Below are 23,747 nucleotides of genomic sequence, written 5' to 3'. Positions count from 1 at the left end.
CAATCACAAGGATGTCCTTCCTCAAATTAGGAGACCAAAACTGTACACAATACTCTAGATGTGGTTTCACCAGAGCCCTATACAACTGCAGAAGAACCTCTTTACTCCTATACTGAAATCATCTTGTATGAAGGCCAACATTCCATTAGCTTTCTTCACTGCCTGCTGTACCTGCACGCCAACTTTCAGTGACCGGTGTACAAGGACACCCAGGTCTCGCTGCACCTCCCCCTTACCTAACCTAACCCCATTGAGATAATAATCTGCCCCCTTGTTTTTGCCACCAAAGTGGATAACCTCACATTTATCTATATTATATCTATATTATACTTATCTATATTTATCTATATTATACTGCATCTGCCACGCATCTGCCCACTCACATAACCTGTCCAGGTCACCCTGCAACCTCCTAACATCCTCTTCACAGTTCGCACTGCCACCCAGCTTTGTGTCAGCCGCAAACTTGCTAGTGTTGCTCTTAATTCCCTCTTCCAAATCCTAATTCCCTCTTCCAATACTGGAGACCACAAGCTTCATGGTGTTAAAGTCCGCAGGCCTCGTGGTTGGAGCTCCTTCACAGGCGATCCTCGGTAATGGATCGCAGGCTCCTTTGATGTTAAAGTCCACGACGGAAATTTCATGCATCAGACGATAAATCGTAGGCAGAGAGCGCCTTTCCCTCATTCGGTCTTGCCGCTGCAGAGTCCAGATTGGGGTTGAATTTTATCTCATCGTATATCGTGGTGAGTTGTGCCTTTCCATTTTGCTCTCCTCTGGCATCCAGTTCACGTAAATGTCTCTATGGCTTGAAAGGAAAGATTGTCAATGGACCGTGTGTTTAGATCTGGTGTTTATGTGACTCAAGCTTGTAACGCATGGTGCAGGGAATAGTGCAGAGGATAGTTTTGGAGTACAAGGCAGTTTATAGACATGAAGAGAGATCTTGGCACTGGGAGATAGAGTTTTGTGCGGTTATAAATTCTGAAATGCCTGGTAAAAGGGATGATGTGTTCTGAAGTAACATTGAAGGAATTTTCTCATGTTTAGTGGCCTTTGCACCACAAAACATGCAGAGCAAGGGCTGCAGGCTTCTGAGTGTTATGGTCATCCCTGTCTTGTGGAATTGTATAGATTCAACTCTGCAGGGAGAGTACTTTACGGTAAAACAGAATTCGCTATCATAGCTGAAGCTTTGTGCTGGAGGACTATCTGTGGGAGGGCTGCTTTCTCAGGGTTATCGACAGCAACTACCATAGAAACATAGAAAGTAGGTGCAGGAGTAGGGCATTCGGCCCTTCGAGCCTGCACCACCATTCAATATGATCATGGCTGATCATCCAACTCAGTATCCTGTACCTGCCTTCTCTCCATACCCCCTGATCCCTTTAGCCACAAGGGCCACATCTAACTCCCTCTTAAATATAGCCAATTAACTGGCCTCAACTACCTTCTGCGGCAGAGAATTCCACAGATTCACCGTGTAAAAAATGTTTTTCTCATCTCAGTCCTAAAAGATTTCCCCTTTACCCTTAAACTGTGACCTCTTGTTCTGGACTTCCCCAACATCGGGAACGATCTTCCTGCATCTAGCCTGTCCAACCCCTTAAGAATTTTGTAAGTTTCTATAAGATCCCCCCTCAATCTTCTAAATTCTAGCGAGTACAAGCCAAGGAGACAGCTGCACCAAGCATCTCTCTGTCCAGTGCCATCGATGGAATGGCAGGTCTAGGATGGCAGTCAAAGGGGAGTCATTTATAGACTCCCTCCCAAGACGCACATCACGCTGAACTAGAAACATGTCCCTCCTCTTCCACCTTTACTGGATCTAAATCCTGCACTTACTTCCTCAACAGCACAAAGGGGCCACCTTCCGAAAGATTCTAGCAGTTAAAGGAAGCTCGCCACCAACATCTCAAGAACACTCGGGGATGGCCATTAAACACTGGGTGGACAAAGGCTAGAGATACAGAGGAGATTTGGAGTGCAGAGGAGATTTACTAGAATGTTGCCTGGGTTTCAGCAACTAAGTTACAGAGAAAGGTTGAACAAGTTAGGTCTTTATTCTTTGGAGCGCAGAAGGTTAAAGGGGGGACTTGATAGAGGTCTTTAAAGTGATGAGAGGGATAGACAGAGTTGATGTGGATAAGCTTGTCCCACTGAGAGTAGGGACAATTCAAACAAGACGACATGACTTGAGAATTAAGGGACAGAAGTTTCGGGGTAACATGAAGGGGAACTTCTTTACTCAGAGAGTGGTAGCGGTGTGGAATGAGCTTCCAGTGATGGTGGTGCCAGGTTCGATTTTATAATTTAAAAATAAATTGGATAGGTATATGGACGGGAAAGGAATGGAGGGTTATGGTCTGAGTGCAGGTAGATGGGACTAGGGGAGAATACGTGTTCGGCACGGACTAGAAGGGCCAAGATGGCCTGTTTCCGTGCTGTAATTGTTATATGGTTATATATATATATAGATCAAAAGGAGAGAAACCAGGATTGGGGGGGGGGGGGGGGGGGGGGGAGAAGAGGCCGGATAATGGGAGAAATTGGTGCGAACTGGGGTGGGAGCAAGAAAGAGAAAGAAGGGAAACCAGGATGTTATTTAAAATTAAGAGATTTCAATGTCCATGCGTTTAAGAAGGAACTGCAGATGCTGGAAAATCGAATACACAAAAATGCTGGAAAAACTCAGCGGGTGCAGCAGCATCTATGGAGCGAAGGAAATAGGCAACCTTTCTTCAGACTGGTTTCGGCCCGAAACGTTGCCTATTTCCTTCGCTCCATAGATGCTGCTGCACCCGCTGAGTTTCTCCAGCATTTGTGTGTACCTTCAATGTTCATGCGTTGGGTTGTAAGCTACCCAAGTGGAATATGAGGTGCTGTTACTCCAGTTTGTGTTTGGCCTCAATCTGGCAATAGAGGAGGTCCAGGACAGAAAGGTCAGTGTGAGAATGGGTAGGGTAGGGAGTTGAAATGGTTAGCAGACAGGAGAACCAGCAAACTTTGTTCGGCGAAGCGGTCTTTGCAGCTTGTACCAACCTGCTCCCTGGCCTGGTTTGCTCTCCCGATCACAGCATACAGCGGTGGTTCACTTCTCCTTTCAGTGTTAGGAGCTTTAAATAAAAACAATTGCTATTGGAACCATGCTCCTTTTCCCTTTTACTAAATATTTTCTCAATACACTCTTCCCCTTGTGCTCAATTCTTCCACCAGGCATGCCTTCTTTGTTCAAAATGACATAGATAGAGTGGATGCAGAAAGGATGTTTCCACTGGTGGGTGTCTTGGACCCGAGGTCATAGCCTCAGAATTAAAGGAGGTGAGGGGGAACTTCTTTAGTCAGAGGGTGGTGAATCTGTGGAACTCATTGCCACAGACAGCTGTGGAGGCCAAGTCAATGGATAATTTTAAGGCAGATATAGACACATTTTTGATTAGAATGGGTGTCAAGGGTTGTGAGAAGGCAGGAAAATGGGATTAGGAGGCACAGATCAGCCCCGATTGAATTGCGGAGTAGTCTCGATGGGCCAAATGGCCTAATTCTACTCCTAAAACTTGTGAAAAGTCTGACTGACGAGACAGCCGCAATGGGCATCCCTGCCAAGGTTCACCATATCCTCAGGCAATCATTACCCCACCCATTGGTATTGTCATCTCGGTCCATCCATAGACCACCAGGGGAGAGGTATCCAGTTTCTGTCATTACAATCAAAGTTGCACATTGGATATTGGACAGACAGAGAATCATTTTCTCTCAAGAGTGTTTATTTCTCATATGAATCAGAAGCAATAATATTCTTATGCTGCAGCTTGCCAAACACATTAGATGTAACAACACAAATAAATACCGGTATATAAAAAAATATTATTTACTTTAAGTAAACTAGTAAAAGCCTGTCTGAAACACATGTCTGAAGTAGGGTCTCGATTCAAAACGTCATCTATTCCTTTTCTCTAAAGATGCTGTCTGACTGCTTAGTTACTCCAGCTTTTTGCGTCTAACTTTAGTAAAAAAACAAAGTATGTCGAGGGTCCATAGTAGAGCAAATTCCTGGTGTCGGGTGCAGAGGTCGGGTCATGTAAGGTGCTTCTTGCTCTTGGTTTCTTGGTTCTTGGTTTCTTGGTCCTCCAAAATATTCCAAATGGAATTTAAACTGGAGGTGGTGAAGGAAGGGATTAAGCCAGAAAGGGTTGAAAGGGTTCAAGAACTTGATGGTTGATGAGAAGAAGCTGTCCTTGAAACTGGAGGTAATGGTTCCCAGGCCTCTGCACCTCACATCATCAGAAATAAGCTCAGCATGACGGAGTTCTGTTAGTCAAGGGAAAACAAAAGTGGGATTACTCTTTGCACCCAGAGTCACCTCCGGGCAACATGCCAACCCAATCTAGTGAATTGACATTTACGCCATTTTGTTTGAAACTCCAGAATCTTCGCTCCAAAGGATTTGTTCATCATCCTCAATCACAATCTAAGCCCTCAGATTCCATAGTTCGAAGAAAGCGCGGCTGGTGACGGGTACAAAACTGCCCAAAGGCGGGAATTATCTGTGATAAGACACAAAATGTTGGAGTAACTCAGCGGGTCAGGGATGATCTCCGGCAAGAAGGAATAGGTGATATTTCAGGTCAAGACCCTTCTTGGGCTTGTACACGCTAGAATTTAGAAGATTGAGGGGGAATCTTATAGAAACTTACAAAATTCTTAAAGGGTTGGACAGGCTAGATGCAGGAAGATTATTCCCGATGTTGGGGAAGTCCAGAACAAGGGGTCACAGTTTAAGGATAAGAGGGTTTTTAGGACCGAGATGAGAAAATCATTTTTTACACACAGAGTGGTGAATCTGTGGAATTCTCTGCTACAGAAGGTAGTTGAGGCCAGTTCATTGGCTATATTTACGAGGGAGTTAGATGTGGCCCTTGTGGCTAAAGGGATCAGGGGGTATGGAGAGAAGGCAGGTATGGGATACTGAGTTGGATGATCAGCCATGATCATATTGAATGGCGGTGCAGGCTCGAAGGGCCGAATGGCACCTATTTTCTATGTTTACTCTAAAGAGGAATCTCGACCCAAAATGTCACCTATTCCTTTTTTCCAGAGATGCTGCCTGGCCCGCTGAGTTACTCAAGCATTTTGTGTCCATCTCCGTTGTCGACTAGCATCTGCAGTTCCTTCCTACACACCAGTGAATTATCTGTGCTGGATGTAGAGGGAGAGGTACAGCAGTGTTGTAGCAGAGAAACTAGATCAAGCGTCACACCTTTCAGCTTAGACAGCAAGAACAACAGAGAGGAAAGCAGATTTGGTCAGTTGTAAAATGTACATTCTGTTAGTGTCAACTATTGCAGAAAGAGCAGGAGATAAACATGAAAGAGTTACTCTGAGCGTGGAAAAGAATGGTTTCACAGACCACGCGTTGAGCCTTTATACAATTTCACCCAAGCTACCATGAGACAATAGGCAGAAAATGCTGGAGAAACTCAGCGGGACAGGCAGCATCTCTGGACAAAAGGAACCCAGTCTGAAGAAAGACCCCAGGTACACAAAATTGCTGGAGAAACTCAGCGGGTGCAGCAGCATCTATGGAGCGAAGGAAATAGGCGACGTTTCGGGCCGAAACCCTTCTTCAGACTGATGGGGGGTGGGGGGGGAGAAGGAAGGAAAAAGGGAGGAGGAGCCCGAGGGCGGGCGGATGGGAGGGTGGGAGGAGACAGCTCGAGGGTTAAGGAAGAGGAGGAGACAGCAAGGGCTAGCAAAATTGGGAGAATTCAATGTTCATGCCATCCGGACGCAACTCCCCAGGCGGAATATGAGGTGCTGTTCCTCCAATTTCCGGTGTTGCTCACTCCGGCAATGGAGGAGACCCAGGACAGAGAGGTCGGATTGGGAATGGGAGGGGAGTTGAAGTGCTGAGCCACCGGGAGGTCAGGTAGGTTATTGCGGATTGAGCGGAGGTATTCGGCGAAACGATCGCCCAACCTCCGCTTAGTCTCCCCGATGTAAATCAGCTGACATCTAGAGCAGCGGATGCAGTAGATGAGGTTGGAGGGGATACAGGTGAACCTTTGTCGCACCTGGAACGACTGCTTGGGTCCTTCAATGGAGTCGAGGGGGGAGGTGAAGGGACAGGTGTTGCATTTCTTGCGGTTGCAACGGAAAGTGCCCGGGGAGGGGGTGGTACGGGAGGGAAGGGAAGAATTGACAAGGGAGTTGCGGAGGGAGCGGTCTTTGCGGAAGGCAGACATGGGGGGAGTTGGGAAGATGTGGCGAGTGGTGGGGTCACGTTGGAGGTGGCGGAAATGGCGGAGGATTGTGTGTTGTATTTGCCGGCTGGTGGGGTGAAAGGTGAGGACCAGGGGGACTCTGCCCTTGTTGCGAGTGCGGGGATGGGGAGAGAGAGCAGTGTTGCTTGGTATGGATGAGATCCTGGTGCGAGCCTCATCTATGGTGGCGGAGGGGAATCCCCGTTCCCTGAAGAACGAGGACATTTCCGATACCCTGGTGTGGAACGTCTCATCCTGGGAGCAGATGCGGAGTAGGCGGAGGAATTGGGAGTAGGGGATGGAGTCTTTACAGGGGGCAGGGTGGGAAGACGTGTAGTCCAGATAGCCATGTGAGTCAGTGGGTGAAGAAAGACCTCAACCCATTCCTTCTCTCCAGAGATGCTGCCTGTCCCGCTGAGTTTCTCCAGCATTTTGTGCCTCTCTTTGGTTTAAATCGGCAGCTGCGGTTCCTTCCTACACAAGAGAGCATCTCTGGAGAAAAAGGATAGATGACATTTCGAATTAGGGTCCTATCCCGAAACGTCTTCTCCAGAGATGCTGCCTGACCCGCTGAGTTACCCCAGCATTTTGTGTCTATCAGCAGCAGCTTACCTGGGCTTGCATTGGGTGGTACGTAATGGAACAATCTTTCCTCATGTCCTATCCAACACGTGGGATGTAGATTTTCCCGCTGAGTTGCTCCACCACTTTGTAACTATCTTTAGTATAAACCAGTATCTGCAGTTCCTTCCTACACATTAAGGCTGCTGTTGATATGTGTGGAGCAGGGCATTTGGGATCACTCAGTGGGAGAGAGGGTGCTGGGTCGGGAGATCGATGGATAACTCAAGTAAGGTGGGGGGTAGAGAGCTTGTTCAGTGTTCAGGGTTGGTACCTGGAGAATAAAGGGGGTGAGTTGCAAGGCCTGAAGAAAGGGCTGAATATCAGCACCTGAAAAGGGATCCACCAGCGTTTGAACCTATACAGGAAGGTATAGTTGAAGTCAATCAGAAGAAAGACGGACAGGTAATGTGAAAGCCTCTTGAAATGCAGCTGAAGATAGACTGGTGAAGCTGAATTCTGAAGGAGATCTCAAAGACTGCAAACCATTCTAAAGTGAGTCAACATACCAGGAATGGTGTACGTTGGACGCCATAGGTATGCACATACCTGGGGTACTTTGTGCATCACACGGAAGATCGCCTAAGGAACTGGATGAAGAAGCACAAACTGTGCAAAGCACCATTTTGAGGTCACAGAATAACATGATGTCCAGCACACATGATGGAACATGTAGGCGTCTCCCGTCAAAGGCTTTCTTTGAAGATTTGATCTGCACAGAAAGTTGGTCGGTCTCTCCGTTTGTGTTTACCAGCGGACAAGGAGCTAAAGCCAAAATACGGTGACTAACATGAGCCGCCTTGTTGTGAAGGGGCATAACCTGGGATTAGACTGCATGGTTTAAGAAGAAGAATAGTCGAGTACCTGCCTTCATCGTGGTTTGTTTCTTTCTTCCAACACATGTAGCCAACGCTAGCTAAGATGATAGCTCCCAACCCAATTCCTGCAATAATCAAGCCAATATGGAGTGCTTGCTGTTGCTTGACACCTGAAAAAGGATCAACATTCAACTGTGTTTGCATTAGTACGTTAATGCAGAGAAATATAAAATGTACTTTGCTCAAAAATGAGAAATGCAGCTGAATGCACTGGTGTGCTGTATTTTTGTCTATTTTTTCTTATTTTTAGTGTGTTTTCAAAGTATGTATTAATGTTCTCTGGTTTGTTTTATGTGCGGATGAGGGAGGGGGTCGGGGAAATTTTTTTTTCAATCTCTTATCTTGCCGGAGATGCGATTGTTTTCCGGATCGTATCTCCGTTCGCTCTGCGGCCCAACATCATGGAGCTGGCGGCCTTGCTCGAGTGACTTTGACTTTGAGCCCCAACGCGGGGCCGTGGACTTACCATCGGAGCCTGCGATCCCTTGCGTGGAGGAGCATCGAGGAGCTCGCAGTCTCGGGTAGAGACTGATGTCGGGAAGCTCCAAAGTCGCAAGAGGTACGACCAGCCACGACCCAGGGTCCGATCGCCCGGCGCGGGGAAGCTGAGATCCCCCCGATGTGGGATCTCGATCATCCCGACACGGAGTGCCCGACCACTGGTTACGGGAGCCAAGATCGCCCCGACAACGGAAGTCTTAAGGCCCCCCGACCACAATAGAACAAAGAAGGGAAGAGAATTAATTTATTTTTCGTCTTCCATCAAAGTGACGAATGTGGAGGAGTCACTGTGGTGGATATAGGTATGTTGCAAAACCTACCTTGAGCGGGGCTGCAGATCTGTCCCAGCCCGTATGCGTGATTTTGGCGCCGTTGAGAGGGGGGCGGGTTTAAAACGCGATTTTCCCTAGGCTATTCAAATTGAGGTTGTTCAGCCTACTTAGTTGCTGATGAAAAATTGCTGGGAGATTCTTTCGCCGGAGCTATTTTTAAACTTAATTGGTTAATTTAATTATTATAGTAGGTTAAAAATTATCCTCTAAACGCCGACAACGGGACGGATCTTATACAGGGGACAACGGAAAGTAGTTTGTTTATTTTTACATTAAAAAGCGTTTCTTAAGATCCCTTTATACAAAATTTTATGTTGCGAATAGCCCCATTAAATCCCGCAGTATTTTTCTGGGCATATGGGGGTACAAATCTACCGCAATGGGAATGTTCCAAACCAGCGAGTTCCACAGGATCCCACTCGAAAGCTGATTTAAATGGCCATTAATTTACAGCAATTGAACACTAAATTCCTTCCACTTGGCCTATAAATTAATGTAAATTAGATTTAAAAATCATGTTTTATTGTGAATTCTTTGTGAATGTTATTTGGACACTTAGGCTATTTAAAAATGTTAATCTTTTCTTAAGATATGGATAGATGTTTAGATCTAGTAATTGAAGTTTGTAATTAGCTACAATTAGGTAACTAACTAATTATATGCTTTAATTTCAGGTCATCCAAGTAAGATTGTTTCATATTTGTTTCAGAATGCTTCAATCTATAATAACTGAAATGTTCTTTCAATTCTCAATTTTTAAGAAAGTTATGGCCATTTGACTGTCCTCGATCGCAGCTTTTGTGTTAAGTCAATGGAAAATCAATAGGGAACAAGATGCTAATTTCCGAGTATGAAAATGTCCATAACTTCTTTAATACTGAAGATATGAAAGTTAATTAGGTGTCAAATTAAACTTATTTCTGTGCTTTATCTGATGGGATAAATTGCAGACTTGATTTTTCAAATCTCAAAATTTTGTACCATTGCTAGTGGATGTTTATGTTAAGATGTATATTGTGTGTTTTGTTGCTTTTTATTTATATGACTCTATGGCAAATCAAATTCCTCATTTGTTGCAAAACATACTTGGTTGATAAAGTATGATTATTATGATTATGAAATTTGATGACAGAAACTGTTCCTAAGGAGACCTGCAAGATCAAGATTGCAGCCTGAAGGGTCCCCACACTAAACGTCACCTATCTATGTTCTACACGGATGCTGCCTGACCCACTGGGTTTAGTTTAGTTTAGACATACAGCGGGGAAACATGCCCTTCGACCCAATGAGTCCGCACTGACCAGCGACCCCCGCACACTAACACTATCCCACACACGTTACAATTATACCAAGCCAATTACCTACAAACCAATGCGTCTTTGGAATGTGGGAGGAAACCGGAGATCCTGGAGAAAACGCACTCAGGTCACAGGGAGAACATACAAACTGTGTACAGATAAGCACCCGTAGTCAGGATCGAACCTGGGTCTCTGGGGCTGTGAGGCAGCAACTCTGCTGCTAGGCCACCGTGCCACCCACTGTGCCGTTCCAGCACTTTGTATCTTTCTTTGTAAACCAGAATCTGCAGCTCTTTGCTTCTACATTTTGTCTGTCAGATAATAACTGGTTTAAACAGTATATTGAATAATTCCATATCAAAGATTCGGCAAATCCGTCCCATCACTGGTTTTATTTGTGATTATTTTTACAAATTCACCCTCCGGCTGAATAAATCCAAAAGAAAATGTAATTTAGACTTTACATTGGACTTTAGACATACAGCATGGAAACAGGCCCTTTGGCCAACCAAACCTGTGCCAATCAGCGATCACCACATACACTAGCATTATCCTACACACTAGGGACAATTTACAAATAACTTAAAGCCATTTAACATAAACTTGGGAGTGTGGGAGGAAACCAGATCACCCAAAGAAAACCCATGTGGTCACAGTGAGAACGTGCAAACTCCATACAGACAGCACTGTAGTCAGAATTGAATCCGGCTCTCTGGCGCTGTAAGGCAGCAACTCTACCGCTGCGCCACTGTGCCGCCCTCTGTGTCCTCTTAGTTAATTTCACGAGAGTTTTTTTGTTCCAGTTAGAGGCAAGCGGAATTAAAATTCTGCATTTGAAGGTGGAAAAGTCAGTTGGCGAATTACAGAGATATTATTTCAACCCCAGCTCTGAACCCGGGAAATGATAAAGTCACTAATTTCAAAGCATAAAGTCAGTAAAAAGCAGTTCTTGATAAGGGAAACTATCCTGCAAGCTAGCATGACAGATTCTCATTACCAGATCTCTGAGTCTGATTGTGATATAGCCAATCCAGTGTCACCAACAATTCACCCTTCTCAGAAGCAAGACTAGGGATCGCTGGTCGATGCGGACACAGTGGGCCGAAGGGCCTTTTCCATGCTGTATCTCTAAACTAAATTAAATTAAAAAGCTATTAGTTCCAAATGATAATCATTTGTTCTCTCCCATCACTTGTGCCTTATGCCCAGTATCTATCCTCTAGCCCTGGAAACATCTGCCAATGAAATAATCATAATGAATGCTACCGACATTTTGTACAGTGGCATCAAATATTTAGTGCTCTTCCCAACAACACTTTGAGCTTCATATACATTAGTGTAGTTTAGTTTAGAGATACAGCACGGAAACAAGCCCTTCGGCGCATCGAGTCTGAGCCGACCAATGATATCGATACACCAGCACTATCCTACACTCCAGGGACAATTTATAATTTTTACCGAAGCAAAATTAACCTACAACCCTGTTCATCTTTACAGTATGAGAGGAAACTAGAGTACCCGGGGAAAAGATACACGGTCACGGAGAAAAAGTACAAACTCCGTACAGACAATACTCGTAGTCAGGACCGAACCTGAGCCACTGAGCACTAACACCTCTCTCACACCTCCCGCTGCTGAAAGACTCATCCATGCCTTCCTCTCCTCCCGACTGGACTACTGCAACTCACTTCTCCTTGGCATCAGCTCCACCTACATCATCCGACTCCAACTGGTCCAGAACGCAGCCGCCCGACTCATCACCCACACCAAATCCTGGCATCACATCACTCCAGTCCTCAAACAACTTCACTGGCTTCCCATCTCCCACCGGATCACCTACAAAATCCTGGTCCTCACCTACAAAGCCCTCCACCATCTGCCCCCCCCCCCATATCTCACTGACCTCCTCTCCCCCTACCAACCCTCACGGTCCCTCAGATCCACATCAGCCGGTCTCCTCTCCATCCACAAATCCAACCTCCGCAGTTTTGGGGACAGAGCCTTCTCCAGGGCAGCTCCCAGGCTCTGGAACTCCCTCCCCCAACTGATCCGCTATTCCGTGTCCCTCACCATCTTCCAGTCCCGCCTCAAGACCCATCTCTTCACCTCTGCCTGTCCTTAGCCACACGTCCCCCCTCCCTTTTCATCTGTGCTTGAATTGCCTCATATTGTGTTTTGTATTGAATTCTGTCTTTAATTTGTGTACTAGTCAGGTCTCTACTATTTATTTCATTCCGCTTACATGTTTTTCCTCTACTTGCTAAATTTTTGTAAGGTGTCCTTGACTCATGAAAGGCGCCCATAGATAAAATGTATTATTATTATTATTAAGGCAACAACTCTTCTGCTGTGGCACCAAACCACCCTGGTTGCACCAGGTTGTGAGAATCAGTTTAATTAAACATTCATCAATGGTACAATGAAGAGATAATGGTGGTAGAGAGAGGTTTCCTCAAATATAAATAGTAATTCTAGAGTGACATCAGTGTTGTTGAACTTGAATGATTCCCGTCCCTTAGAGCCAAACACTGACTAATTCACAGATAGGATCAGTTGGAATGAAATAGCAAAGGAAACATAGGTTTACACTCAAGACTTCACATTCCTGTAAACCATTGACCCATTTATGACCAGACCTGATCTATCTGGAGTTTGACTCGGAAAGAAAGGAAATTAAAAGCCTTGACTGTTACTGAATAGTGTGTTTAGAATGAAAACATAAAGCCACAAACCTTCATGGGCAGGACAGAGCTGTGTTAGATCCACGCTCCGCGTCTCCTCACTAACAGGGTTCCCCACGGTGCAGTAGTACACACTGTTGATGTTGGGTAGAGGTATGGATAGTGCCAGCCTTCTCCCTTCGTCAGTCAGTATGTGCGACCCATCTGCCGTGACCTTGCCATCTCCTGACCACCAAGTGTAGACTGGCTCGGTGCCGTGCTCCAGTGAACACACCAAGCTAATGTTACACACCCCGTCACTGAAGGCTTCACTGATAGTTATTATAGGTAATGACACTCGTTCTGTTTCAAAGAAAAGCACAAATACAAGCCATGGAATAATAACAACCAGAAGCTGCTAGCCATGAGTTTCCCACAAGAACATTAAGAGTAGAAGATTATTTAGTTTAGTTTAGAGATACAGTGTAGAAACAAGCCCTTCGGCCCCCAGAGTCCGCGCCCACCAGCGATCCCCGCACACTAGCCCTATCCTACACACACTACGGACAATTTACAAACTATATACAGACAAGTACCTATAGTTTTAGTGCAAAATCCTTCCCGTGAGTTTACAAAAACGAATAGTCCAGGTTACACTTTGCCACCAAACCTAGATCACAAGTAAACTCGTTATGAGCAGAGAAAGTTTAATGACTGTGCCCCTTTCATGTTACAGGAGCGTCAGATGGCTTGGAGAGATCTCCCTTCAAGGACCCATCCTAATGCTCTGCCATTAATATTCAAACAGCAAATACTGAGGATGGGTTCCTAAATAAGCAAGGACTCCAACCCATGTGATGTTTCAGTAATCACCCTGCCCGTATAACCCACAGACTTGGGCTCACGTCGTAAGCATTTCCTCGTACATCTTTAAGTTCTTACAGGTTGTTAGATTGTAAAGTGCACCGTTTATAAAATTGAAATAGATTACCATAAATCTTCAGTTCTGTCACTTGTACATGGACAGTCAGATTCGTCCTGAAGTTCATTTCATACAGACCTTGATCGTGTTCTGTTAGGTTCTGTATTTCCAGACTACAGTCCTTCAGGTTTAACCCGATTCGCTGTTTGTTACATTGTATTGGGTTGTTTTGAGTTTTTGAACATAATTGAACCTTTCCTGTTGTTGGTGAACTGCGGTAATCCCAAGTGAGGATTGAAAGGTTTTCTCCTGAGATACATCCTGGTAACGTGACTGACTGTCCCAGTGTCCCATTCACCAAGCGACGAGTGCCTGGTTTCCCAGCAGTCTGTCCCAGACCTGAAACACAAGGACAAGATATTAGTGCCATCAGCTCTGGGGTGTTGGTGTCCATAGTTTCCCAGCCCAGCAGTGAGTTGTCCCAACCCTAATGGACAAGGGCAGCAGGCACATGAATATTCCACCACCTATACAGATGAGGCTCTGAATGAATAATCTTAAAAACGTAGAAATTAGATGCAGAAGTAGGCCATTCGGCCCTTCGAGCCAGCATCGCCATTGAATATGATCATGGCTGATCATCTAGAATCAGTACCCTGTTCCTGCTTTTTCTCCATATTCCTTGATTCCATATCTAACTCTCTCTTGAATTCAGCCATTGAATTGGAATCCACTGCCTTCTGTGGCAGAGAATTCCTCAGACTCACAACTCTGTAGGTGAAAAGGTTTTTCCTCATCACAGTCCTAAATGGCCTATCCCTTATTCTAAAACTGTGACCCCTGGTTCTGGACTCCCCCAACATCTGGAACATTTTTCGTGCATCTAGCCATCAAATCCTTTAAGAATTTTATATGTATCTTGCATTCATCTACTATCTTTAGGATTGTAGCCATCTTCAGGATATAGAATAATTTGATAACCTGTATTGATAATTTTGTAGTCACAAAGATATTTACATTGACTTAAGATATGAATTAAGTCAATTCATATAACGCAAATTCAGTTTTCAGAATCAATGTTAAGAAGGGTACCGACCTGAAACATCATCTATCCATGATCCCCAGGGATGCTGCCTGACCCGATGAGTTACTCCAGTATTTTGTGTCAGTTTTCTTGAATGTCCAAGATCCCTAATCCAGCAAAGCTGTTGCTTTAATCATTGTACAGTGGCTTGCAAAAGTATTCATACCCCTTGAACTTTTCCACATTTTGTCACGTTACTACCACAAACGTAAATGTATTTTATTGGGATTTTATGTGATAGACCAACACAAAGTTGTGAAGTGGAAGGAAAATGCTACATGGTTTTCAAATTTTTTTACAAATAAAAAACTGAAAAGTGTGGCGTGCAAAAGTATTCAGCCCCCTTTACTCTGATACCCCTAAATAAAATCCAGTGCAACCAATTGCCTTCAGAAGTCACCTAATTAGTAAATAGAGTCCACTGGTGTGCAATCTAATCTCAGTATAAATACAGCTGTTCTGTGAAGGCCTCAGAGGTTTGTTAGAGAACATTAGTGAACAAACAGCACCATGAAGCCCAAGGAACACACCAGACAGGTCAGGGATAAAGTTGTGGAGAAGTTTAAAGCAGGGTTAGGTTATAAAAAAATATCCCAAGCTTTGAACATCTCACGGAGCACTGTTCAATCCATCATCCGAAAATGGAAAGAGTATGGCATAACTGCAAACCTACCAAGACATGGCCATCCACCTAAACTGACAGGCCAGGCAGGAGAGCATTGATCAGAGAAGCAGCCAAGAGGCCCATGGTAACTCTGGAGGAGCTGCAGAGATCCACAGCTCAGGTGGGAGAATCTGTCCACAGGACAACTATTAGTCGTGCACTCCACAAATCGGGCCTTTATGGAAGAGTGGCAAGAAGAAAGCCATTGTTGAAAAAAAGCCATAAGAAGTCCCGTTTGCAGTTTTCCACAAGCCATGTGGGGGACACAGCAAACATTTGGAGGAAGGTGCTCTGGTCAGATGAGACCAAAATTGAAGTTTTTGGCCTAAATGCAAAACGCTATGTGTGGCGGAAAACTAACACTGCACATCACCCTGAACACACCATCCCCACTGTGAAACATGGTGGTGGCAGCATCATGCTGTGGGGATGCTTTTCTTCAGCAGGGACAGGGAAGTTGGTCAGAGTTGATGGGAAGATGGATGGAGCCAAATACAGGGCAATCTTGGAAGAAAACCTGTTAGAGTCTGCAAAAGACTTGATACTGGGGCGGAGGTTCACCTTCCAGCAGGACAACGACTCTAAATATACAGCCAGAGCTACAATGGAATGGTTTAGATCAAAGCATATTCATGTGTTAGAATGGCCTAGTCAAAGTCCAGACCTAAATCCAATTGAGAATCTCTGGCAAGACTTGAAAATTGCTGTTCACAGACGCTCTCCATCCGATCTGACTGAGCTTGAGCTATTTTGCAAAGAAGAATGGGCAAAAATTTCAGTCTCTAGATGTGCAAAGCTGGTAAAGACATACCCCAAAAGACTTGCAGCTGTAATTGCAGCGAAAGGTGGTTCTACAAAGTATTGACTCAGGGGGGCTGAATACTTTTGCACGCCACACTTTTCAGTTTTTTTATTTGTAAAAAGATTTGAAAACCATGTATCATTTTCCTTCCACTTCACAATTATGCGCCACTTTGTGTTGGTCTATCACATAAAATCCCAATAAAATACATTTACGTTTGTGGTTGTAACGTGACAAAATGTGGAAAGGTTCAAGGGGTATGAATACTTTTGCAAGCCACTGTATATCCGTGTTTTCAATGTTAACATATCTTTACATCACCCATGTCCAGTCTCTTTCTCTCCACAACAACTGCATTTCCAATCCCCTCTTCCACCAATAGACTTTTTCACGAGTGTCTAATTTCTCCACACCACCACCAGTGGTCTGGATGAAAGCCAATGGTTGCATTCCTGAAAAGAGGCCCTGTCAGTCCTCCTCCATCACCCTTCTTCTCTCGACAATGTGTTCTTACATTGGGAAATGTCTGCTCATGTACTCCATATAAAGGGTACAACTGTGTCAAAATATAGGTTCAAATGAATCATCTTTTGGGGAAAATACAAAACATTCTTTAGGCATCGGAAATTATGTCTCCGGAACTTGTTCTGAGTTTTTAAGAGGTGAACAGTGAAGAGGGCAGTGTCTACGTGGACATTAGCAGAGCCTTTGACAACACACCACATCGTAGGCTGGTCTGGAAGAAGAGATCATGTAGGATCAATGGCAAGCTCGTCAACTGGACAATATTTTGGCGTAAAAGTGGAATGAATGAATGACCAAATAAATGAATAGGTTTATTGGCCAAGTACCTACTCATACAAGGAATTTGCTTGGTGCTCCGCTTCCAAGTAACAACACGACATAGTAAACCATTAAGAAAAAAACATAAAACCTTAAAACATTACGAATAAAACATTATAGTTAAATATGTGAATGAAATCAAATACTAGAGCAAAAGGAGGATACAGGCTTTGGTTATTGAGTAGATACTGCTCATGGAAAAAAAGCTGTTTTTATATCTGGCTGATATTAAAAAAGGATATTAAAAAGTGGTTCATTAATTTCCTTCTTACTCAATTACTCAAGTTTATGGCTAGCCTTCCACATGAACATAATTTTCCTGTGGTCACAACCCCTCTTCAGACTGCTCGTGGGAAAAAACTGTTTTTATGGTTGGCTGTGGCGGCTTTGCGGTCCGGAGTTGCCATCCAGAGGGAAGTGATTCAAAGAGTTTGTGGCCAGGGTGAGAGGGGTCAGAGATGATCTTACCCGCTCGCTTCCTGGCCCTTGCAGTGTACAGTTCATCAATGGAGGGGGGGGGGGGGGGGGGACGTTGCAGCCAACAACCTTCTCTCCAGAGATGCTGCCTGTCAGCTGAGAAGGAATGGGTGACGTTTAGGGTCGAGACCCTTCTTCAGACTAGATGGTACACACATCCTGTACTAACCAGGAAATTGGGCTTAAGTACTGGGATATTTTGCTGAGCCGTATGCAAAAAATGTATTTCACTGTATCTGGTACATGTGACAATAAGGAAACCATTGAACCATGTGCAATATAAGAACATAGAATTTCACTGAGCAGGTCTCGTTGCATCTCCCCATTTCCTAATCGGCCAGGGAAGGGTAGAGACCCTTCTTTAGACTCCCTCTGGTTTTAGTGTCTTTAGTTTCATTTAAATATACAGCGTGGAAACAGTCCCTTCAGCCCACGCCGACCACTGATCACCCGTACACTAGTTCTTTGATCCTTCATCAGACATTGAATTGGTTCCCTGCCGAGGTTCTTCGAAACAGACACAGGTAAGACCAGTTGGGCTTTATATGTTTTTTTTAAGAAGGGATTGTGTATGTATTTTTAAGACAGAATTGTGCATGTATTTTTAAGAAGGGATTGTGTATGTATTTTTAAGACAGTATTGTGCATGTATTTTTAAGAAGGGATTGTGTATGTATTTTTAAGACAGAATTGTGTATGTATTTTTGAGAAGGGATTGTGTATGTATTTTTAAGACAGAATTGTGCATGTATTTTTAAGAAGGACTTGAGCGGTTTCTCTTTCTATCTCTCTTTGTCTCTTTTTTTATCTCTCTACTAAGGGCTCATCGGCCTCGTTGAGACATCCGTGATTTGTCGGGTTGAGATACGGTGGTTGAGGTGTGCGTCTGGCTTATTGAGACATCTGAAGAGTTGTCGGGTTCAGAAATAAGTGGGGTTGTATATTAAGTTTAAAAAGTCTGCCAGGTTGAGAAACAGGGGTCCCGGTTAGCGGGTCTGCTTCGTTGAGACACTTGGGTCGTATATTAAAGGGTTAAAAAGTCAGCCAAATTGAGAGACTGGGGTCTCAAGTAGCGAGTCGGCCTGGTTGATATATTTGGAACGATTCGGAATTAAGAAGTCTGTTTTCTCTCTCTTTCTATCTATCTATGGGGAATGCTCTGGATAACAGTCCAACATATGTGTTATTTGAATCCTAGGTATAATAAGAAATTTAGAATGTTAAGTTACAAGTTGACCAAACGGTTAGGGGATGAAGCCTGGCCAGTAGGGGGAACATGGAATGTAGAGACATTTATATGGGAAAGGAAGGCAGGAAAGAAATGGAAGAAAGGAATTAAAACATGGGAAGCAGAAGCAGTGAAGAAGCATGAGGAGAGTATAGAGTTTGAAGTTGGATGGATGCTGTATGTAAGAAGGGGGTATAGTTAAGAAACAAGGATAGCACTCGGAAAGGATGGAACGTATTGCAACTAGAATGCCAGTGGGCAGAGGAACAAGAGGAAATAATTAAAAGACAGACAGGAGGTGAGAAACAGGTGATGGTTAGTAAAAAATATACCCAGTACTGGTAAATCCTCTGGAGGAGACGTCATGTCTGGCACGGCGACCCTATTTGGTAATGAAGATGAGGAGTTAGATAATCTTGGGAGATGTCCACCTCACTATGCCCTACCAGTAGCAATGGCATCTTTACCTGGGACAGTTCCATCAGTAACATCCCTATACCTTGAAGTTCTGACCTTACAAAGCTCCCCAGGATTGGGAGCACGGGAATGCCTTTCTGTGCGTAATTTGTTTAAGGCATTGATGCTACCAGAACAGCTGGTCATTATTAAATGTACTGCACACACTGGTGCTGGGGACCCTATAGCAAAAGGCAATGAGTTGCCGATAGTGTATCCAAACAGTGCAGCCTGTACATCCAAATGCGTAGTGACAGCAGGTAAACAGATGCTAGCAAATAGAACGGTCCTGCCAGATATGAGGGAGGTATGTACATTACAGAGGGACGCCTCTGATAACCAAAAACAACTATGGAAACAAGAGGGCTGTGCCATTGACTCCACCGCAGGTCTTTGGCTCACCCCGCTTGGGAAAGTTTGTGTATCTGATGCATTTTTATCTGTTTTACTGACATTTTTACTCGTCTTACCCATGCTGGTAAGGAGGGAATGATAGGATAACAAAGGAAACGTGGTGGCAGGCCTCTGAATGTAAAATTTGCCAACAAAGTAATCCAGGCAAAAAAATTTAAGATACCCTCAGGGGTGACGCCAATGCTATCACGATCGTTTGAATGCATACAGATTGATTTTATTGAAATGCCAAGGGCCCAGTGTTATAAATATTGCTTAGTGATTTTAGATTTATTTAGCAGGTGGAGTGAAGCTCTACCAACCACTAATAATACTGCTGAAACTATGGTGACATTGTTCTTAAGAGAAGTTATTCCCAGGTTTGGCCTACCTACTGTCATAAGTTCAGACAATGGTCCTCATTTTAACCACTATTAATAAGGAAAAATGTGCACATTTTAATATTCAACTGCAATTTCACTGTGTACACCACCCACAGGCATCTGGGATGGCGGAAAGAGTCAATGGGGATTGCAAAACAAAATTACCCCGGAGGTAAATCCTTTTTCTGACAGGCAACTGTTATAAAAAAATTTGGGGATGAAGGAAAATTTGATGGAGAAATGAGGATAAGGTAGGGAGACTGAAAAGTCACGGGGAGTCTGACTAATCATGATCTGGATCAATGTCCAATTAGGGTTAGGTAACCAGGATTTTGGTAAACAGAAGTCTTGTCAGAAAAAGGGAAATTACAAAGAGACGTCTTTGAAGATGAAATTATATACTGCTGGTAAAACAATGTTTTTGTATATGTACTGATTGTAAAGCAATGTTTTTTGTATGTGGAATGTGTGAAATTCGAAGCAATGAGCAAAGTTGTGTGTCGCTTTAAGAAGTTTGTCCTTTAAAATGCAAATGGACAGTTTATGGTGTGCTCCGTTAAGAAACAGGCATGAATGGGGGGCGGAGCTATACTCGAATGATAAATATGTTGGTTGATTATAAATCTTTTGAACCAAGTTTAAAAAAAACTCATCCCGATTAAAGTGTTAAATTGATGAAGCTGAATTTTAGTTAAAATATAAGAAGATATTAAATTGGCTTCTGGGCTAGCTTACAGCTTATATTTAGTCTCAAATTAGGCTTGCCTCAGGTTGCGGGTGTGTGGGATAATAAATCCTATAACATTGTCTCCCAAGTGAGGAAGTGACAGAGAAAGAAACAGCTAGTCACATCTTTGAAGTAAGATGCCATAAACCAAATGGCCTATGTTTATGAAGGACCAAATGACAGAGAGGAAGCAGCGAGAGCTAGGGTGATCTCTGTGAAGATAAAATGTCGTAAACCAAATGGCCAATGTTATCTTGTACTATGTAAACAAAAGGCCTTTGATGTGATGCATTCTGTGGAAACCTTATCCTGTACCTCTGACCATGACTAATGTCTGTGAAATGTGCTAAGGGGACAAAAAAAACCCTATTTAAGGCAATGTAATTCTGTTGTTCAGTGAGGTGAACGGAGGACGGTCAAGTGTCTGTAATGGTCACTTGACTGGAGTTCTCCCTCCCTTCCATCGGCCGATAATAAGTAAAGTTGTGAACTGGTCTACCAAACAGTTTGTGTGGTGTCTGTTTATTAAGAAGCGAACCTGGTTTAGTAGTTATAAAAGTAGCTTTTTCAAAATGAGATTGGAAATGTCAAAATTACAGAGAAAAAGAAAATGTATTATTGATTACTGATTCTGAGAGTTATTTTGGGAAAGATTGTTTTGATATGATAACAGAGGTTGTCTTTTAAAATGCAAATGAAGCAAGATTACTGTTTTCAAGCAAACAAAAAGATGTTGAAGCATGTGCTGTGTGAGGGAAATTAGGTAGATGAAAATTTGTCTTATGACTTACAAAAGGGGGTTTGAGGGAACTATCAATGAGGGATGAAAGGTGAGATGATAAAGTAGATTGGGGAAGAGAACATATTTGGAGAATTTAATATTCAGGTGGAGAGAGCCTCTTCGGATATTTAAAAAAAAAAAAAAAAAAAATATTATCGAATTAAAGAATAAATTCAAAGGGAAGTGTTAGGAAGGAACTGGAGATGCTGGCAGATCAAAGGAAGACAAAAGTGCTGGAGAAACTCAGCTGGGAACAAGATTGATACAGGAAAAGCTGCTGTGTCCACCCCCTGGAGAGTGGGGGGAAGCCACTTACAGGCCCTGGGCAATTAACTAATTATGTATGGACGGCAATTAACCCATGTCTTGCCAGATCTACATTCCCAGGTTGGAGGAGTGTGTGAGATAATAAATCCTATAACATTGTCTCCCAAGTGAGGAAATGACAGAGAAAGAAACAGCTAGTCACATCTTTGAAGTAAGATGCCATAAACCAAATGGCCTATGTTTATGAGGGACCAAATGACAACGAGGAAGCAGCGAAAGAGCTAGGGTGATCTCTGTGAAGATAAAATGGCATTATCCAAATGGCCAATGTTTATGAAGGACGAGAGGAAACCAGGGAAGTAGGAAGATAAAATGTCGTAAACCAAATGGCCAATGTTATCTTGTAACATGTAAACAAAAGGCCTTTGATGTGATGCATTCTGTGGAAACCTTTTCCTGTACCTCTGACCATGACTAATGTCTGTGAAATGTGCTAAGGGGACAAAAAAGCCCTATTTAAGGCAATGTAATTCTGTTGTTCAGAGAAGGTGGCTGAGCACAGTTAAGTGTCTACATTGGTCACTTGACTGGAGTTCTCCCTCCCTTCCATCGGCCGATGTTAAGTAAAGTTTTGAACTGGTCTACCAAACAGTTTGTGTGGTGTCTGTTTATTAAGAAGCGAACCTGGTTTAGTAGTTAAGAAAGTAGCTTTTTCAACGAGACCTGGCTGTCATTGTACACCAGTCATTGAAAGTAGGCATGCAGGTGCAGCAGGCAGTGAAGAATATAAGAGCAGGGAGGTTCTACTGCAGTTGTACAGGGTCTTGGTGAGACCACACCTGGAGTATTGCGTACAGTTTTGGTCTCCTAATCTGAATATGACATTCTTGCCATAGAGGGAGTACAGAGAAGGTTCACCAGACTGATTCCTGGGATGGCAGGACTTTTCTCATTTCCAAACCGTTTGGTGAAAAAAAGAGAAAGAGAGAGAGAGAGAGAGGCTCAACCAAGCAAGCGATCGGCAGCTCAAAGTAAAATATCTGAACTTTTAAATATCTTGAAGCAGTAAAGATCCGCGATAACCCTAACCCCCAACCTTAACCCTAACCCCAACCTTAACCCCACCCCTACACCTACCCCAACCCCAACCTTAAACCTAACCACAACCTTAACCCCAACCCCAACCTTAACCCCACCCCTACACCTACCCCAACCTCACCCCTACCCCAACCCTAACCCCAACCTTAAACCTAACCCCAACCTTAACCCCAACCCCACCCCTACACCTACCCCAACCCCAACCTTAACCCCAACCTTATAATAATAATAATAAATTTTATTTAATGGGCGCCTTTCATTCATACATCTCAAGGACACCTTACATAGTAATCGGAATAAAAACATATAATCGGAATAAAACAAGTAATTAAAGACATCACAGTGACACAAATTAAAAACAGAATTCAATCCAAAAACAGAAAATCAAAAACACAGTGTGGAGATGGAGCAGCGGCAGCTAAAGCTCGCCAGCGTCCACTCTCTCTTCACCGCAGCCATCTTGGACACAGACCTACAGGACTACAATTAGACAAAAAAATCATCCCCCCACAGTGGATAGCACTGTAGAGGAAGGCACAACCCTAACCCCAACCCCAAACCCTACAGACACCAAACAGTTCAGGGTGTGAACTCACTTTCTGTGTCGCTGAACAGACAAATAAACCCGATGCCGAAGACTATTCCCAAATCCGCCCTGATCATCTCCACAAAGGTGTTTGTGGCATCAGTGCTTCTGCAACTCACTCTCATGCAAAGATCTTAGAGCCTTTGCTCTCATGCTCCTAGGAAGCGGCGGGGTTAACCGAGTCGGTGTAAACTGGACAAGCCGGAGCCCAGGGCCCCGATACCCAGACCCGGCCCGGCCACATCAACACAACCGCCGGCATTTCCTTCCTCCCGCCAACTCCAACAAGTACCTCCCTCCCCCCCTGCACATGCGCACAACCACGGCCCGCACATCATCTGGTCGGCGCTGAGCACTTTCCCCCTCCCTTTGCATTGTGGGAGATCTGGCCACCATTGCTGTCCGGTCGCAACCGCTGAAAACCAACGCAGAATCACATCCTGACCCAGGATCAGGAGTAACTCCCTGAAGTAACTCTTACTT

The 23,747-nt window shown here is 44.0% G+C and overlaps 1 protein-coding gene across 4 annotated transcripts; it reads right to left on the bottom strand.

The window, feature by feature from the left end:
- Positions 1-778: 778 nt before the first annotated feature.
- LOC116990121 (signaling lymphocytic activation molecule-like) lies at positions 779-23,428 on the bottom strand. Of its 4 annotated transcripts, none has more exons than XM_033047659.1 (6): positions 23,275-23,428; positions 13,545-13,874; positions 12,626-12,916; positions 7,753-7,872; positions 3,043-3,116; positions 779-808 (listed from the first exon to the last, which is right to left on the bottom strand). In XM_033047659.1, exons 1-6 carry the CDS (start codon positions 23,387-23,389, stop codon positions 803-805), a joined length of 936 nt encoding a protein of 311 aa, XP_032903550.1. In that variant the 5' UTR covers positions 23,390-23,428; the 3' UTR covers positions 779-802. The 4 variants fall into 4 exon arrangements, 3 of the variants coding, with proteins under 3 accessions (XP_032903550.1, XP_032903551.1, XP_032903549.1); XR_004416425.1 differs by having other exon boundaries at positions 792-808; positions 7,749-7,872; XM_033047660.1 differs by lacking the exon at positions 779-808 and having other exon boundaries at positions 3,015-3,116; positions 7,749-7,872.
- Positions 23,429-23,747: the final 319 nt, after the last annotated feature.

Source organism: Amblyraja radiata, chromosome 30 (genome assembly GCF_010909765.2).
Source record: "Amblyraja radiata isolate CabotCenter1 chromosome 30, sAmbRad1.1.pri, whole genome shotgun sequence".
Lineage (NCBI taxonomy): Eukaryota > Metazoa > Chordata > Chondrichthyes > Rajiformes > Rajidae > Amblyraja > Amblyraja radiata.
This window is presented reverse-complemented; position numbering and strand designations above follow the sequence as displayed.